This window comes from Dendronephthya gigantea, unplaced genomic scaffold (assembly GCF_004324835.1).
Source record: "Dendronephthya gigantea isolate DGI-Jeju-01 unplaced genomic scaffold, DenGig_1.0 000048F, whole genome shotgun sequence".
NCBI lineage: Eukaryota > Metazoa > Cnidaria > Anthozoa > Malacalcyonacea > Nephtheidae > Dendronephthya > Dendronephthya gigantea.
The window spans coordinates 414,871-434,023 of NW_021163058.1; the positions used below are offsets into that span (position 1 = coordinate 414,871).

Consider the following 19,153-nt stretch of genomic DNA (forward strand, 5'->3'; position numbering starts at 1 on the left):
ATATCTTGAAGGTTCCACAATCACACTATTTTCTACTTATTATCACATATTATCCAGTATCCACACAAAGCATAGAGATTATGCAAAAACGAAGGTAAACAAGGAAGCTATCGTCTTTCTTTCTGGATATTTCCTAATAATATTAATAATGATTATGTAAATTATATGTTTCGTGTGCATTCGGTCGTTAATGATGACAGTGGAAAACGAAACATCGATACATTTTCTCAATAATCCGATGTTTTTGTGAATATAAACGGTTGTGGATCAAAGATATCTTAACGAAGACTGTCAGCCGACGGCGGTTTTGACGTTTTAAACATGAAAGCCAAGTCTCTCCACAGGGATTATCTTATTCTTTTTAATGTCGTTGCGTGTTTGTTGGAAGGATTGTGTGCTTTAGATGCTTCAAGAACCATTACGATTCCTTTGAGGAAGTATAGGGATACACATGTTAAGACGAAAGAGAAGAGAGATTTACCAGACGTTAACCCAAAATATCATGACAATTTATCTGGTCGTCCAGGCCAAGGGTATTATCTGGCTATTCAACTTGGAACTCCACCGCAGTCGGTAAGCTTATATAACGCGTAGCTTCAAAACATTAAAACGCTTACATTATAATGCAAAAAGTTAAAATCCATTTATATTTCCTTCGGTTATTTAAGACTAACACATGCGCTTTTTGAGCATTTTGCGGGTACTATAGCCTATAGGCGTGGTGTTGAAAAGAACGTGTACATTTGAAATTTATTTGCTGTGGCCTGAAAGTCACTTTAAAACCGCACTGAAATTTTTTCCCCTTTTAATTTTCGATGTAATTAAAATACGGTTTGTGCCGTATCACGTTTCTGAAAACTAAATGTTGCATAGTATAAAATTGTAAACGCTGCAGGTAAAGATCTATAGAAAGTTGAAATATATACAGTACATTTAAAGTATAAAGATTAAAATATATAAAATGTTATATTTTAAATCTTAGGCCTTCTGCGAAACATGGTAACGCTTATCTATGCTTATAATTGACAATTTTTCATATCAAATTTATATTTTTTGCAATGTCTTAAGTACAAGATTGGCAGTGTCAATATCCAGCCTCCAAAAATTATACCAGTTTATTTTTTACTGTGATATACGTTGCAAAAGCTTCTTGATTTATTATTATTCATGGCAAAGTTATAGTTTCTCATGTCATAAGTAGTCTGCATTTTAATTAATTACTTCCTTGATTGCAAGGTAATATACTTTGTTGACTCTAATTTACAACACATTGTAAAACAGTTTTTACTATTTGGAAACCAGAGTTACTTTGCTTCACCACTACTCTACCAAAAGTCATAAATTGTAATTAAAAATAAAAATTGTATTCTTAAGATCCACCACTTTTTCTGTTTAGCTCAATGTTCTTGTGGATACTGGAAGCAGTAATTTTGCAGTGGGTGCATCAAAACATGAATATCTTCCAGCATATTTTCACCGAAAGAAGTGAGGAAAATTTAACTACTGCATAGTTTTCTTCATACATTTTTTGTACATTATCAAGGGTGCAAAATATTTTGTTATTTGAGATTATATAACATTGTCAGAAGCAAAGTGCTCATTAATTTCACTGATTTACACAAGATTTAATTTTTACAAAATAAAATGTGACAAAGGCATGTATGGTATTTAATTTTTTATAGATCTTTAACATACCGAAGTGAAGACAGAGATGTGTCTGTTATGTATACACAAGGACGCTGGGAAGGTAGCCTTGGTTCTGATATATTACGTTTTGTTGATGGTCCAAATGCAACAGCCCGTGTTGAAGTTGCAAGTATTCTTAGTTCTGAACAATTCTTTATAAATGGATCAATGTGGGAAGGGATTCTTGGTTTAGCATATTCACGATTATCAAAGGTAATGGTTCTTTTAAATATTACCTTGTATGTCAAATTTTCATTTATTGCATATGTCTGTTTACATTGATGAACACAACTTTCAAATGCATACTTTTTAGCCTGATTCAAGTGTTGTCCCAGTTTTTGATCAATTTGTTGGAGATGGCATTGTGCAAGATTCATTCTCAATGCAGTTATGTGGTAGTAGTGAACTGGATCCTATAGCTGACCCCACTGTTGCTGGTACAATGGTATTTGGTGGAATTGATAGTAGTTTATATGATGGTGAAATGTTGTACACACCTATTGTAAAAAAGTGGTACTATGAAGTGGTTATTACTGACATTGCAGTCAATACAATGCAAGAAAGTCTCGGCTTAGATTGTAAAAAGGTATATACCGTATACAGTTACTATATTAAATGTGATTTTTGATGTACCATAATATAATATGTGTCTCAATTTAGTTTGAACTACAATAATCACAAAAATTACTGAGATAAGTCTGCCACTTTGCCAATAATGTATGGTACTACTATAAAAAGGAAAAAATAATTAAATGATATACTGTATAACTTAGTTAACAGTGTAGTTACCAATTCTACAATACTAGCCCAATACAGCTAGTACCAAAACATTGGCATTAATAGCTGGCAATGCATCTAAATACCATTAGTTTGTATAAGCATTAATTAATTTGCTAACCTGTATGTAATTTTCAGTATAACTATGACAAGACTATTGTTGACAGCGGGACAACACATTTACGTGTATCAGCAGATGTATATGATGGTATTCTTGCAAAAATTAAGAAATACGACAAGGTTTGTCTTTCCTGCATTCCAAGATTCTATTTGATCGATATTTATTCTATAGAATCGTCCAAGTCCCGTCTTTATCTCTCTCTCTCCCGCCAGACGTCATATGAAAAAGGTCTACTATTAAGCATAAAAAACGTTTAAATTATAATCCAACATCCACACGTTAGTTATCCAGTACAGACAATTAAGGTAATCACAGTGCGAGACTCAACTGTAAGTTTTAATTTTTAGCTTCAAGTTCCAGATGACTTTTGGAATGGTAAACAGATGATGTGTTGGACAGATGATCGGACGCCTTGGAATAAATTTCCTGACATTTACATTTCACTGTTGCTTTCTACGACTAGTTCAAAATACTTCACGCTTAAAGTTCCACCCCAGGTAGAGTAGCGTAGCACAACACAATTACAAAAAAACTTCCAACGTTTCCAATCCTGGGCCTAAATCTTCACATAAATACGTGAGGTCGAATGTGAAAAGGTTTCTTGTATATTTAAACCATTTTGATAAGTCGTTTCAACATTCAAGCAGTCAAACAGCCACGCAGCTTCTGAGTTATCTATATGCATTAAGTCATGAAAGGCTGGTAGTTGGCTAAAAAATCCAACACTTGTAGTAGTTACTGTTCTGACCAAGCTGCTACAATCGCTTGTATTGTAACGAAATTGATTATTGGTCTTTTTCGTGTAAATATTTTTAATCCTTTCTTATTCTCTGCAGTTATATTTACGAGAGACAATAGAAAGAGGCTTGTTCGATTCTCAACGTTGTTACAAGTTTGCTATTACTAAAGCCGAAAGAGGTATGCGGTTTCAGTGCCGCTTTACGTTCTCTTATTATTACTTCTTTATTGTTTAAAGTTGCTACGACCACTGTGCATTTTTATGCATTTATTGATTACTATATCTTTTGAAGGTACTGTCATTGGTGCGGTCATAATGGAAGGTTTTTATGTTGTTTTTGATCGACAAAACAGTCAAGTTGGTTTTGCATCGACGACATGCGGAGGTTAGCTTATTGAAATTGTCATGCAGGCACAATAATTCTCTCTTAATGGTAAATTATGAAGTAACAGCAGCTGATTAAACTTTATGAACACTTTTTTAGCCGACGGTAGACCAAATCCGCAGTCTCAAGTGTTGGGTCCATTTTCAAGAGGTCTGATATTTTTATGATATCTCACTTATAATCTATAGAAAATGTATTTCTTATAAAGACACAGTCATAGTCACTCTCGGCTCTGAGGGCGAGAGATGATACATTATATCATTATCGTCACGCACAAATATAAACATATTTTCTTTATTTTTCAGATCCAGTTGATTGTCAGTATATAGAGTCTGAAAGCTCGGACGCAGCTTTATTGACTGTTGCATACGTCATGGCAGCCGTGTGTGTGTTATGCTTACTGCCAATCTCGGTCTTACTCATTCAAGCAAGTCTTCAAAGACGTAATAATAATAGACTTCAAGCACATAATGAGAGTCCAAAGACCAAGCGTGCTGATTTTCTGGAAGATGATGAGAGGCATAACAGTAGTTTAATAAAAGACTGATAATATACCGACTGTTTTGGAACGTTTTTAATAATTTTGTTTTAGGATATGTAATTAAATTACAAGATTATGTCTGCGAGCTGACCTCAAATCCAGGCTCATGCGAGGCTTGTGGGTTGTTCCCAGACGTATTCATGACGTAATGATCGCATGGGTGTATCGAAAGGGTGTAAAGTACATGTAAAGTTTTGGTCATAGCCTTGAATTCACCTGGCTTCCATTTGGTCGATGACAGCTTCCGTGTTGGTGACTGAAGAATCGACTGAAGCATGAAGTCTGCATAACGCTGAATGTGATTGATGGGCCAAATGGAAATCAGTTGTTGCCGTACTAGTCAATTTTATCTAGTAGATAATCCCATGGTAATATATAAAAACTGTGGGGGACTGCATTAGAAGCTCTCAGTAACTCAGTTGCAACCATAAGATTAGTGTATATAGCTAGGATAAGGTCGATGCACTATAGTAATATTACAAAGATTGCACAACGTGCAGCTTGATTTAAAATATATGATAGATTTAATGAAATAAAATTAAGACCCGTAAAACGCGAAATATTTACAAATTTTTAAAGAATTGAGTTTGCTGTTAAAAAACCTTATGTTATTCAACTTCATAATGTTTGAATGCGAAACAAACGATTATTCGTCAGCCTTATTTGAACACTATTTTGTGAATGCATGGTTTAACTTTTGTTTAACGTTTTCACCCAACATTATGTAACATCGCCTAACATCGTCAACACAGTGGTACATAATACAAGAAAATCTCCATAATTTCGACCTAACCCTCCTGATGAAGGTCCCTAGCTTGATACGCCAAGTATATTTTATGATTATATTTTAGGTTGTTGTTGGACCACTTTGATGTAAATTAAGTTATTTGAATCAAGAAGCTGGCCCATGGCCCATGGAGTCAACTAATATTACTATAATATTGTTAATAAAATCACCACAATTGTGGCCAATGCAACGTTTCCTCCCAATTTATCTCTGCATAGGTTCACAATAAATTGGTCAGGTACTGTGCATTGAAACGTATGTATAGTTTCTTCTACGCGAGAAACCAGGTCTATGCCTATTTTAATGCAGTTTCTCATACGCCAAACGCTTTAACAAGAACTACGTTCAAAACGCAGGCCTCAGAGCCTTAAACTACAACTCCCTATTTCTCAGCTATCGCGCTTGTACGTGGTTGGTTAAAAGTAAATAATTAAAGTTAATTATGTCCCGGTAGTGAAAGTCAAATTTTGTAAAGAAATCCTTCTTTTGATTTTGACATCTAATCGTGTGAAATGGGAAGGATTGAGAAGATACCAACCATGAATATATCGAATATTACGAAGTAAACTCATCCCCAGCGAAAACAAATGTTTGGGCAAAGACGATGTCCACACTTGCTTTATTACAACCCTTTACTGGATTATCTAGGGAGGAAGTAAGAGAAATGTTGAATTTCGATTAAATTTTGTTGCTTTTATGACTTGTAAACATTCAAACGCGCGTTTACCCGCGCCAACTCGTTCACGCCGATCGATCTTTGGAATAAAAAGGGTCCTACCTTGGTATGCATGCTCTAAATGAAATACCAGCTGTCTTTCCGCACAAAATTGATATGCTTTCCATAAATCAGGTTTATCTGGATTATAGATCACAAAGTTGCTGGTTTCTTTAACACCTTTTAAGAAATTTTTAATATATGTTCATATAAACAATAATAATAATATATAAAAACAGAAGATACAAAGCTTCGTATCAAGACCACCTTCATACTTGGCCCATACAAAGTAATTAGCCGTTTCCCAATCAAGCAGGGTACTGGGTCTAGTCGTGAACCGCAAAGCATCTATGGACTGTTTGAAGGGACAAATGATTACAATGACTACATGTTCTGTCCCTTCAAACAGTCCATAGATGCTTTGCGGTTCGCGACTAGACCCAGTACCCTGCTCGATTGGGAAATGGCTAATTCTAAGCCTCATGGCACCCGCATTCCTCTCTGATAATAACAGTACTGACTGCTGTCAAATCTTATCAAGGAATGGTAACTGCAAAAATTTACATGTTAGAACTACTTCTGTAAGAATTTCTATCACATTAAAAATACTATTTAATGACTTGATTACCTGACGGTGTACAAAGATCAACGTAAAGATAACAAGGTCCAGAAACATGTAATGACTCAATCTTCAGTTTATCATCTCCTTGTAATACAAACGCTCTTGTATCCTTTGTCTTGCCAGAATCATCGCAATGCTAAACATGCATACATATTGACAATGCTACACACTATGCTATACAACGATACTTAGAGAGTGCCGTATTGAAAGGTATTGAAAGAACAGAAATGGAAACGACACCCCCGCAGGTTATGATGAACGAGCTAAGATGAAATTATTCTTCATGTGTAGTGCATGTTTGGAGGCTAACTACATGCAGACAAGCAGTTCATATCCTAAACCATTCCAGGTCTACATTCTATGTAGAGGACTGAGAAAAAACTTACTAATGTACAGCGTGTCTTCCGTTGAAACTGCAACGTGTTACCTGACGATATTTGACCTGAAAAAAATAATTGAATATAGAGTATATATACTATATACACGGCTTTCAGCTAAATCTCGAGAATATTTGATCATACTGTAGATCGTTGTTGAGCTATAAAAGCAATTACCTTTTTGGAACATATATTCGTACATGCCAAAGAACTTTGCTTCATTCATTAGGCTTGTTAAGCTTAAAAAATATAATATATAACGGCTAAACATGCAAATTGAAGCTGTTTGGGAGTGGAGTCCATATATTCAAAGAAACCAGCAATTAGCTACATGCTTGTTTAGGAAAAGCTTGCAAAAGGCGTATGTTAATTACTGTGTTAAAATAATTTTTTCAAAATATTTCTCACACTGTTTTATTCTAAATACAGAGAACTGTCACATACTTCACGTTTGCAGGAACAGTCAAATAACCAACCCGAGCAAAAGCCAGAATAATTTCAAAGAGATATCCATCTCGATCAAAAAATATATGACCTCTCTAGATAACGGTAATAAATATTATTTAGGTAATGGTTAGAATAGGTTTGTTATAATTATTTTTCCGGGTTTTTTCTGCTTTCTCTCTACAGACTCCTTTCCATATTCCTTAATTCCCAATGTTCCCAATGCTATTCACGATTGTCATCGGAATCTAATTTTAGTAATGGTTACAAACTAATTAATATTCAGAAAATATATGATACAAATGTATCGTACCTGACTTATAGTTGCCGGCGTTCCGCCGGTGAATATTTGACACAAAAGACTTTCAGGATAAAGTGAGAACGTAGAGGGAAGAATCTAAACAGTTTAGCATCAATTAACAATTAGAAATTATATTATACGAATGTTTACTTATAGTTAATTAGTAATAAATTTAATAATAACTAATTTATAAATAAATAATTAAATAATTTATTAATAATTATTAATTGAAACATTGACTAACCTCAAATATACGACCTCCAACGTTCAAACAAACCGTAGTTCCATGAGGCGGGAAAACATGAGGGCTAGAAATACCAACATAGTTGCAACAATTCAGTTTGCAGGGGATGATTAAGTTCAGCTTAAAATTAGGCTTCAAATGTATACCTACCTAGGATTAGTGCCAGTGTGTCGTGCAACGTCTGTAAAACCAGAATGACTTCCAGGAATTCCAACCCTCGATGGGTAAACAAATGCTGATGGGATAGCTTGGCGGTGGGTGAGTAATGAATGACCTAGAAACGGATTGGGAAAAATAGGACCCTGATGAAATGGTCCTCCAGGTACATGATTGCTCTCGATATCCCCAGTAAGTGAAGGGGGATCACTAAGCTTCTTGTAATCTTCTTTTTCATTTGTTGCAGTTTGAAGCCCTCCTTTTGTTAAAAGCGACGTCTTCTCATTTGTTGTCGGGCAGGAGGTTATTACAATGGGCTCCTTCGTTTCATCGGCTGCAGAGCAATTTGATGGTAAATCCATGGAATGTTTCGGAATTTCTCGGTAGTTTAGGTTTACTAAGGAATCTGTTTGTATATCAGAGTTGGTCTGTGCCAAAGAACATTTGGACACAGGCTCTTCGAGGGAATGGCTCAAACGTGAAATATTTTTCTCTACTTTTTCAGGCGCCATATCAGCCTTTAAATTTCTTGTATCCATTGAACCGTCTTCTCGGCCATCTGCCCTTCTGTATAATGAAGACATCGCTCCGGTGGGAGGCTTCTCATCAGCAACGTTTTCAGTCTGGTCTAGAAAACCACGATACTTTCGTGGATTTACACTTCCTAATGATAATGACTCGTCTTTCAACAACACGGGAGCGTTTCCAAGATTGACACGAGGAGCAAGGTTTCGGACGACATGTGGTGGACTTCCAAGAGTCGGTTTGTTTCCGTCTTTTGAACTTAATGGCGAGACAAGGTTAGAATTTTCATTTTTCTTATCCTGAGCAGTGAGTGGGTGATAGACAAAAAGTGATGGGTTTGCCGTTTCTGGAGAGCTTACTACGTTGAACTGCTTGGCATTTAACATTCGATCAAGGGCTGGCGTGTCATGGTTTTTAACCATATGATTTCCCAGTGACGTGTTCGTCATCATCTTATTAGAACTTGTCACCTCAAAGCGTTGTTTGTTATCCAAAACTTGACCATGTCGTTCTTGACTTTGAGGAGGGATCGTTGTCTCCTGGCTCGTCCGGTTTGTAACCATGTGACTGTCACGTTGTGGATCACGTATTTCTTCCTTTTTCTTCACATCTGATTGCGGGTTTGTAAAGAACGACGTACTAAACAAACTGTCCACAGATATTCTGTAACCATACTTTTCATCAGACATGGCTTGCACGGGTACTGCTGCTTCTTCTGGCTGTTCCCGTGGCATTGGATAAGAATTCTGATGATCATCTAACGGTTCTTTCATATTTCCACGCAGCCGCGTATTTTCGCTTCTATCGGTTAGCAGAAGCAAATTTTCATCTAAAACAGATAATTTCCAGTTTTCAATTAGGTACAGAAAAGCAAGCGCGAGAGAAAGCAAGCGCGAGAGAAAGCAAGCGCAAGAGAAAGCAAGCGCGAGAGAAAGAAAGCGCAAGAAAGCAAGCGCGAGAGAAAGCAAGCGCAAGAGAAAGCAAGCGCAAGAGAAAGCAAACGCGAGAGAAAGCAAGCACGAGAGAAAGCAAGCGCAAGAGAAAGCAAGCGCAAGAAAGCAAGCGCGAGAGAAAGCAAGCGCAAGAGAAAGCAAGCGCAAGAAAGCAAGCGCGAGAGAAAGCAAGCGCAAGAGAAAGCAAGCCCAAGAAAGCAAGCGCGAGAGAAAGCAAGCGCAAGAGAAAGCAAGCGCAAGAGAAAGCAAGCGCGAGAGAAAGCAAGCACGAGAGAAAGCAAGCGCAAGAGAAAGCAAGCGCAAGAAAGCAAGCGCGAGAGAAAGCAAGCACGAGAGAAAGCAAGCGCAAGAGAAAGCAAGCGCAAGAAAGCAAGCACGAGAGAAAGCAAGCGCAAGAAAGCAAGCGCGAGAGAAAGCAAGCGCGAGAGAAAGCAAGCGCAAGAGAAAGCAAGCGCGAGAGAAAGCAAGCGCAAGAGAAATAGTGGTTGTACTTTCTGGTGTTATAACTTTCTACAATTGCTACGCTAAATTTGACTTGAGGCCAAAAAATTCATAGCGGGAATGGCAAAGGGGGCTTTTTGGGTTCAGTGATGATGAATACAGTACCTGGCAGGAAGGTTTTTGGCAGATGATTAGGCTGAGCCACAACAAGGTGTTTTGATGTCAAGTCACCACCCTGTAACATACTTTGGTTTGTTGATGCGTTTTTTATAGGTTCTGCTAAATTTTTTTGCGGAACAAATGAAGAACATATACTTGATGATAAATAACTGCCAATGCCACTTGTAGCAAGGCCTGCTAAAGAAAAATTCTCATTTTGAAATATTGGATTCGAAGGATTTTGATCAAGAAGGCCAGGTTTTTGTACAGGTTGCTTGGACTCTTTACTATATTGTTTTGGTGTAGTTGGTACCATCGTGAATGAAGTCTGTTCAAAAGGTGCGGAATGCTGTGGACATTGTTCAGTACTCGTTTCTTTAACATAATCATCATTGCTAAAAATATAAGATATGAGTTTAGTTTAATTTTATTTACCATTTCAAGGAGCATGGTCAAAAACCCTTAATACGTTTTGCAATTGGCTATGAGTATAAGAGTGCAGAATATCTGCAAAAGGTCAAGTTTTGTTTGTCATTCAAAACGTTACTGTAAAAGTTTACCTGCATGCATAAAGGCATTTAATTTAGATGTTTTACAACTGATGCAATTGTTTCGGATTTTGACTAATAAGATAGTTTAACTGTAGAATGTGTTAAGAAGAATTTGTATGTATTCACCGTGCTTATTTTGCACAAAGAAATCTTGCATTGTCATGGCTTTAATATTTGCAGCATTTTCTTCAAGGATATTAATGATGAAGCCAATAATGTGTTTTGAGAAAGAATGCACAACTAATTTTGCAATGGGCTTAACCAATTTGCTTGGGATAAGCCCTATTGCAAAAAATCTATATCACTTACTCTAACACCTGACTAATAGACCATAATAGAATCATTGAAATGATTAAAATAAGATGAACCACTTTCAAAACACATATGTAAACCACTTCACCTAAGTTCCTGGCATTCCAATGCACTGTCTTCAGTTGTCACTTGTATGCTGGAATCATATGTTTGGATGTTATTTGGATTTTGTTCTACCGTAGAATGAGTGTTGGCTTTCTCAGGAACTTGCTGCAGTGGTTGCACATGAACTGCAGGTTTTAGATGTTGAGGTGTGGAGGTCATGTTAGTGTTTTCATTTCGCTTTAAAAGTACTGACTCATTTTTGAGTGGACCTTTTTGTAACTTTGTTTCATCATTTGTAGGCACTTCATTTCCCCTACTCTGATTTCTTGGCTTAAAATTCCTAGTATTCTGTCTTTCTTTGGGGTAATTGTATTTGCGTCTGTCTTCATATTTCATATTAGATCTGTGCTCTTTCTGTGTGTGCTGGACATGATCATCCTTTCCTCCATGAAATGAACTATCTTTTCCTTTGAAGTTGATCTTATTATCACTTTTATTATCCTGTTTTATTACAACCATTTCTGGTTTCATATCCAAGTGTTTTGTATGATCAAGAGATGAATATCGAGGTTTAACAGAATTTACTTTTCCTCCTTGAGAGTTGTCGTGGTGATGGTTAATTGACTTAGGATCTCTCCTATTTTTATTGACAAATCTCCGATTATTTCCCTGAGGTCCTTTATTAACCTTTGTTTCTTCCATAATTGCCTTTGTTGCCTGACGTTTTTGCCAAAACAAATCTAAAAAAAAACAGTTTGTCTTAAAAAATTGAATAATTAAATTGGGTCATAAGGTTTTATAACAGCTTACCACAAACTATGCTTGGATTTGCTTGAGATTTTGAAGGAGCAAATCCCAGCATAAAGCTCAAGCTCTTTATAAACCCTCAATATTACAAGGATATTAGTGATAAGGTTTGAGACTCTGAGAGATGAAATATAACACAGAACAATAAAAAATTTTTCTGTTTGAATTTTTTCATATGACAATGCATGATGCCAACTACCAAATACTTGCTTTTGAAAAGAATTCCCTATGGCATCGAGAAGAAAATTGACCTGAACATATGTGTGTAGATAAACATCATAAAAGTCATTTTTGCTAGCCAGTGTTGCTGGAACATTTTAAAACATTCATTATTCTTTATGTTCCATGAATGATACATTACAATATAAAGCATATTATATAAAACTGTTGTTACAGTTTGTGTGCATATGATCTTGCAAGAAATGGCATGACCAAACTGATTTTCTCAGCACATCGCAAATATTACACTCTAGCATTTAACCATCTACATACAACACCTTGAAAGAAGTATATAGATTTACAAATGACATGCCATGGGGCTACCGCGATATTGTCACTAAACAATACACACGAGTTTCCTCTACATACAAATTTTACTACGTTTGAGTAAAATGGCAATGTAAATGTATCTAAAAATATATATATATTCATTTACACTAGAATAGTAAAACAACTTTGAAGTCTTTGAACAATAGACAAAACATTGCGAAGAAAATATCGTAAATTGCATTACTGTCTGATACAGTGATACTGTAGTGTTCCATTCACCATTTAAACACAAGCTTTTTATTTCCTTACCGTAATAATTTAACCCTTGAATGACGAAAAAATGAAAGCTTTAATTAAGCCATTTCGGTAAATCTGAATTCTAAACAATGTTATTTTTGAGGAATTACAAGTAAACAAAATGCAAAATTAAGCGTCGTTCCACCACCAAGTTCTAACATTCTCGGGTCCGCAGATGATAATTGATAAGTAACAATAACCCGGGGGATAAAGTTCCTTGAATATTGCGTCCACTGATCTATATACATTGGACTGAAAGGCTACAAAATAGTACAGAAAAGGAATTATTACTCCAAGAACTTTCTTATATATATAATGACGTCAAACGTGGGGTGCAACTGTCACTGTGTGTCACACGAAGTTTGGTTGGTTGCTCAAAACTAACGAGCCAGTCAAACTTCGTGTGAAATCCGACGTCATTATGTGAATAGTCTATGGAGTCTATGGAAGGCTGCAATTCAATATAACCGGCATTGGAGCATATATTTAAACACTAGTTGATCCTGGGATGTACTAAATGATAACTACTCATAACTCTCAGTTGAAGATCCCTTAAGTTGCCAGTACATTCCCAATACAGTTTAAGTTGTTTTTATTTTTTCATAATCAGTCTTTTTCTATTTTAATTTTTTTTGTGAGCAAACAAGGTTCTACAGAGAGATTTCTTTTTGGTGAAATACAGGAGTGCTCTGGGTTTGTTTGTTCCGATGAAGGAACTGCACATGGTCCCGCTGCTGTTAGGATGATGTTATTGGAAGCACTCGTTTCATTTCCTTCCTCCATAAAGGAAAATGGTTCAGATGATTCCTGAGAAGATGTAGCATTTAAAGAAAGGGAGTTTTCTTCACCCACTTCGTTTGAAGAATCGAAATTCATATATGAAGACCAAGGAAGATCGATGGCTGGAACTGATGAAACATGAAGGGCCTGTGGAGGTGAACTTCTTGTCTCGTGGATTTTTTTCAACGCTAATAATATCTTTGTTGCTGGAAACAAATCACGTGAACATTCACCTTTGGATGCTGTTGGAGTCACCGAATTATTTTGTGGTGAGTGACATTGCTGCCGTTGTGTAACAGTCGTATCATTCAGACGGCTCGTCGTTGGTACACTTACGACTGCTGTTACCGTGTTGCTTTGAAACTTGGAGGAATTTGCATGATTTAAAGGAGCGATATTCTCAACAGTTACTTCAAACTGATCAGGAAGTGAAAGTTGTTTCTCAACATCATTTCTGACATCACAAACCTCGGTATCATGTTGTGCATTGATCATACATTCTGTTGCTGTCTTGGCACTGTCTTCTTTCAACATTCTTAATTCTTGCTGCAATTTCTCCACATATTTGTCACTATTTTCCAAAGCTTTCTTTAACTGTTGATTTTCTTTTTCGTATTGCTCCACTTTTGCTCTTAAACCAGTAATTGTAAATTTCTCATACCTATAATTAGTAGAAAGGTACCAAAAAGACAGTGATGGTATAATTAATACACACACTCTACAAATACGTACCACTGGCAGAAGCCGCTATCGTCCTCCTGTAAGAGAACCTCTATACCTTCCTACTTTTTTATCATTACGTTTGACTGCACATCATGCCTACCTCTTGGGTGATTTTGTAAACATGGAATCTTCTTTGAGTTTAGTCACTTCATTTTTTAGATCGTCGTTTTCTCGCATTAGTTGCTCTTTTTCCTGAGTAAAAACATTATCAAATTTACTGCTTGCCCACGCGTGATTATTCACTGACATTATGCAAAAATATTTTGTTATTCGACTTTCATCTAATGTATTTTCCTGTGTACATGTGTTGTTTTAAAGTTATGTAAAACATCCTCACAAAAAACCTACAAGGTCGACGAAGCACAAACTATCGCATATTGTACCTGTTGTAGTTTAGTCATATCTCTACGAACATCGTCGTAGGTTGTACTAATCTCCTGAAGTTTTTTCGTTAAGCTGGACAGAGCTTCGATATTATTAGAAAACAGGGGAGATTTTTCTCTTGCTGTTGATGATGTCGTTTGCTCCTTCTCCTTTAATTCTTCTTTTAGTTTGTTGTTTTCTTGGGTCATAACATTCAACTGACGACTTAGGTTTTCAACCTCGGACTGTGAATAGTATAGAAGATAATATTTCATAAAATTGCAGATTGAAATAATTTCCTTCAAAATTTCCTTCTTCTGTCCTTCATATCGTTTCAGTTAAACTTGGAAATGTTTTAGAGTTTAACACATTGTATTTGTCTTTTTTTTAGCTTCTATCAAATTGTTTTAAGTGCTTTTTCAGAAATTTCAAATAATAAAAACTGCTGTAGTGATTGACAAACCTCATATTCTTTTCCGACTAACTCCAATCTGGTTTTTCGCAGTTGCATTCTCGTTTGAAAGTTCAAAGTTTCATTACTCTCATTACTTCCTGAATTTGACAGAGAAACAATGAGAAATTACTTTTAAAAAACCTGTGGTTGAATTCAGAATTTCATTTATAGCACAGGTAAAAATATCAATAATTCCAATACATTATTCTTCATATGACTGATTGTTCCTTTTTTAAACTGGGTATCATAATATTTTTAGACTCAATTCATTATCTATTGTTACCTGGACCCACCTATTACTTTCCTATATGGTTGATCTTCAGTGATATCTACTCTACATGTAGGGCAGCAGCGATTAGTTTGTAGCCATACATCAAGACACACAGTACAAAATGCATGATTGTTTGAGCAAATGACTGGATCTTTCACCTTTTGTGACATATAAGTTTAATCAGTGAATTTACATTCCAAGTATAGACTAGCTGATGTAGCAGCTATCATATTTTGCAACCATCACAATAGAATTTTATCAACCCAATTAAGTATGATCAAGTCCAGTAGGTTCATATTAATTAGAAATGACAACCACTTAACATACGGCATTTGATTTGGTCATGAAACATTGGTTTCTGAAGAACAGTAATCTTATTAATATATAGCAATGCCCACAGTGAGCCAATTCAAGCATTGAGTTGTGAAATTGACTACACTCCTTATACACTCTCTGACTCTTTGGGTGGCAAAAATATGAGGATACTATTATGAACTCTCCAATGAAACTGTGGGATTGCAATACTCTGTCAGTAGATTGGAAAACCCAATCTAAAGAAGTCAAGGCTGGCAAAAGGGGGACTAGGCAATGCCTTTGTTGATTGCAAGGTACAAGGGCGGGGGGGTGATCACCGATTTATCTGTGGTTGGCTCTCACCAGCCTTGGAAGTAGTGCCAACAGTGGTATAGTGAGTGATTTGTAGTGAGGTCCAAAAAATTTTAAAACCTACAAAATATGCTTCAGAATTCTGAAGATTACAATTTGACAAAAAAATAAGTGTATCCCCCGACACTTCAACCTAAATTTAGCCATTTTGTAAAATTTCTGCCCTCCATCCCTCCCTCTGCCCCTCACATTAGGGAGTGCAATGTATAGGGTATAATAGGTTTAAATTAATTTTGTTCTTGAGTAAATGCATTGTTTCTTTGTAAGAAAGGTTTATATATTGCAAACATATCAGGCACTTGGCACAGATATCAGCCGTACAATTACAGTCATTTCATGCATCTATTTCGTCAATAGACATACTCACTCAATAAGACTAGAAATCAGAGGTCTGCCACCAGACCACGTCACATTAAAAAATTACGAAGTTTCGGGTTAAGAAGCTGTAAGATCGACTATAAATTATGAGATTTAGAATTTTTCATTTTTCTTAATGTTGTTAACTGATGCCTGTTATGGCAATATAGATGCCAAGTACAACAAAACATGAATTCGTTTTCCAAGATAATATTCGTAGGTAATTGGATACAATATACGTATGTGAGGGTTGGATCGAAAGAAATCTCAAAGAACTTACTTTTCCAAGACAAATTTGACATGATATTGGCAATGTTAGCGATAAGGTAGTCATAACACCACAAAATAGTTGATTACATAAATAGTTTTCTAACAAAACACGGTTTAATAACACCATTCAATTTATTTCACGACCTTTCTTATACTGTCGTTAACCCCTTCCCAACATTCCATGCCCTTGCCCTTGCTATGACCTTTGACATCAAAACTCAAAAGAACTGATTTTCAGAGGACGGCAAAACTCACCGCATTTACTGTTGGCCTCAACAGCAACATAAACAGAAAGCGTGGTTAAATAAACTCTCCATTTGTTAATTTATATTCGAATTCACCCGCGCAAAAAAATAATAGACGGCGCGCGGTCAAACTTTGAAGAATGTAAACCATTTGGCCTCTCTTCCAACCATATGTTGATAATAATAGTAAACCTATTGTTGAAAGACAATGGCAATCCTTATATGGAGGTAATTCGGTAGAATCTTATATCTTAAACATGATGAAACGACGTCGACGGTAAACCATTGGCACTGAACGACCAAAAACAACTCTTCCTCGAGCAGTTCGACCTTTTCATCTTTACGATTTCCTGGACCAGAGTTCTGGCCATACCTGGCGATTGGCGAAGCCCGTTTAGACTAAAAGGTTGGCTAAAAGGTTTTGATTAAGCCTAGCGCATACTGGTGCACTTAAGCACGCACACAAGTCACTCGTGGCAGTTTAGACCAGGTTTTGACCTACCCCTACACGCGTAAAAATCATCATGTTGATGTAGATTGTTTAAAACAGGAATGAACAATGTTGTGTTGCACCCCGGGTGCTGGAAACAGTATTGTTAACAATGTTGTTGAACCGTGTTGAATCATCAACGTTGTTGCAACTTGTTACAACAACATTGCATCGTGATTGCAACAACATCGGATGATTCAACAAGGTTCAACAACATTGTAATTGTTAACAATACTGTTCCCAGGGTGCAGCACAACATTGTTCACTCCTGATGCAACAAGCTGATCAATTTATGGCCGTGTTTTACACTTATTCCTAATCTCAATGATTTTGCACGCGATTCAACTACGGCTTTGCCAAGTGTGCATTGTGTCATCGATCGATCAATGACACTGGTTTAACGATGCTTGAAAGTTTGCGTAACAAAATCCTTTTTACGTCAGTCTGTACTCATATACTTATTTGCAGCACTTATTCTATGACGGACGTTTGGTATGACGTTTCACGTTTGGTTTGTTGTTGTTTATTAGGAACAGCCCGATACAGAAAGCCCTACACGTAAACTATATCGTTAAAAGGGTAAGCGTTATTCAATAGATTGCGACATAAAAGATCTTGTGACAACACTTTCAAGACAAAATATGATAACGACAAAAAATAAAGTAACCGTTGATCAATAAAGCCTGGATGGCTGTCGGTGACTTTTGGAGAATAAGGTGAAAAGGCATAACGCGATGCGGCAACGCGACGCGAATTTGGAATCTATGGACGCAACAGCAGTCAAAATGTAGTACCGTTAACAGGCAAGTGAAGCCAACTGGGCCAAATTTTCGAAATTTTGGCCAAAACCTTACGAACGGTACTTACACGTGCAGCCATAATTGGGTAATGACTAATGACGTAGAACACTGCTTATGGTAATGATTATGGTAAATTATAATAAATCTTTTGTACGTCAGTCAGTGGTCAGTCCATTCACAACACCATATAGCTTTGCATGATTTCAGAGCTCACGTTGTAAACTAAACGGTACTTACACATGCATGCAGCCGTGCATAATCCAATGAATCTTCTCTGCGTCAGTCCATTCACAACACTATATTTTATATAAACATAAAATCTGGGCAGAAATTTGGGAACACGTACACGTTGCACGAATTGTTTCATGTTAATGACGAACAAACATTAGTTGATCAGTTGATGCTACCATCAGATGAGTAACCAAAACACAACGTTTTTAAATATTTCAATGCCTTGTTATTTAATTCACTATCATCAAATCATCATCATTTTTTTTCTAATTTTGGGTCAACATCGATCGAAAGCAGTATTTATACATGGGAGGATTGATAATATTATATAAAACATATATAATAAGTATATTCTTTGCTACGTGCATGCTGTGTTTAAATAAAGTTAAAAAAATACTTCAGTAATGCCAGGACAATATGTTTCTATATTTTGCATTTCAACTATTCTTCAATACTTTGGTAGTTTGAAAGATGGTGTGAAGACACAATGCAACTAAATAGTAAACACATTTATTTTGGATGACGTAAGCTATTGTTAAGGTGGAAGAAGATGATACGTGATCGATGTTAATCATGTTTTCAGTCCTCTGAGTAGATATTGTCCGCATGTGGTTAGTTTATGCCTATTATGAGTACTATTTAAGCACGAAGGAAATTGATAGAGTTTAATTGGGCCTGGCGGAGATTGTTGCTGACAGTGGTGGGCTTTGATCGAGTGCTACAGAATAAGACGAGTTGGTTAATAATGGTTCTATATTTCATTTCATCGATAATCGGCGTAATTCTTTGCGGATCTTTTTCCTGCATAATAGGCTTTATAGCATACTTGCACCATTTGCACAAAATCAACGATCATTTACCAAGTCCACCTCGCTCAAGTTTCATATTTGGTCATCTTCCAGAAATTCGAAAATACGTCTCCACCAGAAGAACTTTAAACGAATATTTGTTGGAAAAACGCTTAGAACATGGGCCAATATTTGTGATATTTTTCCTCCACAAACCTATCGTATTCCTGGGTGACTCGGA

General features: G+C 36.3%; 3 protein-coding genes across 3 annotated transcripts; 1 reads left to right on the forward strand and 2 right to left on the reverse strand.

Annotated features, from left to right (window-relative positions):
- The first annotated feature begins 104 nt into the window (after positions 1-104).
- On the forward strand, positions 105-4,272 carry LOC114528123 (beta-secretase 1-like). Its single transcript, XM_028549720.1, has 10 exons — positions 105-573; positions 1,397-1,485; positions 1,683-1,899; positions 2,000-2,272; positions 2,602-2,703; positions 2,932-3,081; positions 3,421-3,502; positions 3,616-3,708; positions 3,808-3,858; positions 4,014-4,272. The coding sequence occupies exons 1-10, from the start codon at positions 322-324 to the stop codon at positions 4,253-4,255; spliced, it is 1,551 nt and encodes a 516-aa protein (XP_028405521.1). The 5' UTR covers positions 105-321; the 3' UTR covers positions 4,256-4,272.
- Positions 4,273-5,229: 957 nt separating this feature from the next.
- LOC114528122 lies at positions 5,230-12,657 on the reverse strand. Its single transcript, XM_028549719.1, has 12 exons — positions 12,487-12,657; positions 10,925-11,621; positions 9,980-10,368; positions 7,890-9,249; positions 7,740-7,803; positions 7,508-7,591; positions 7,195-7,289; positions 6,928-6,989; positions 6,760-6,815; positions 6,380-6,509; positions 5,815-5,931; positions 5,230-5,680 (listed from the first exon to the last, which is right to left on the reverse strand). Exons 2-12 carry the CDS (start codon positions 11,581-11,583, stop codon positions 5,592-5,594), a joined length of 3,105 nt encoding a protein of 1,034 aa, XP_028405520.1. The 5' UTR covers positions 11,584-11,621; positions 12,487-12,657; the 3' UTR covers positions 5,230-5,591.
- Positions 12,658-12,877: 220 nt separating this feature from the next.
- On the reverse strand, positions 12,878-16,518 carry LOC114528124 (RING finger protein 219-like). The gene is made up of 6 exons (XM_028549721.1): positions 16,369-16,518; positions 15,088-15,223; positions 14,804-14,892; positions 14,361-14,585; positions 14,078-14,169; positions 12,878-13,915 (listed from the first exon to the last, which is right to left on the reverse strand). Exons 1-6 carry the CDS (start codon positions 16,483-16,485, stop codon positions 13,081-13,083), a joined length of 1,494 nt encoding a protein of 497 aa, XP_028405522.1. The 5' UTR covers positions 16,486-16,518; the 3' UTR covers positions 12,878-13,080.
- Between the last annotated feature and the right edge of the window lie 2,635 nt (positions 16,519-19,153).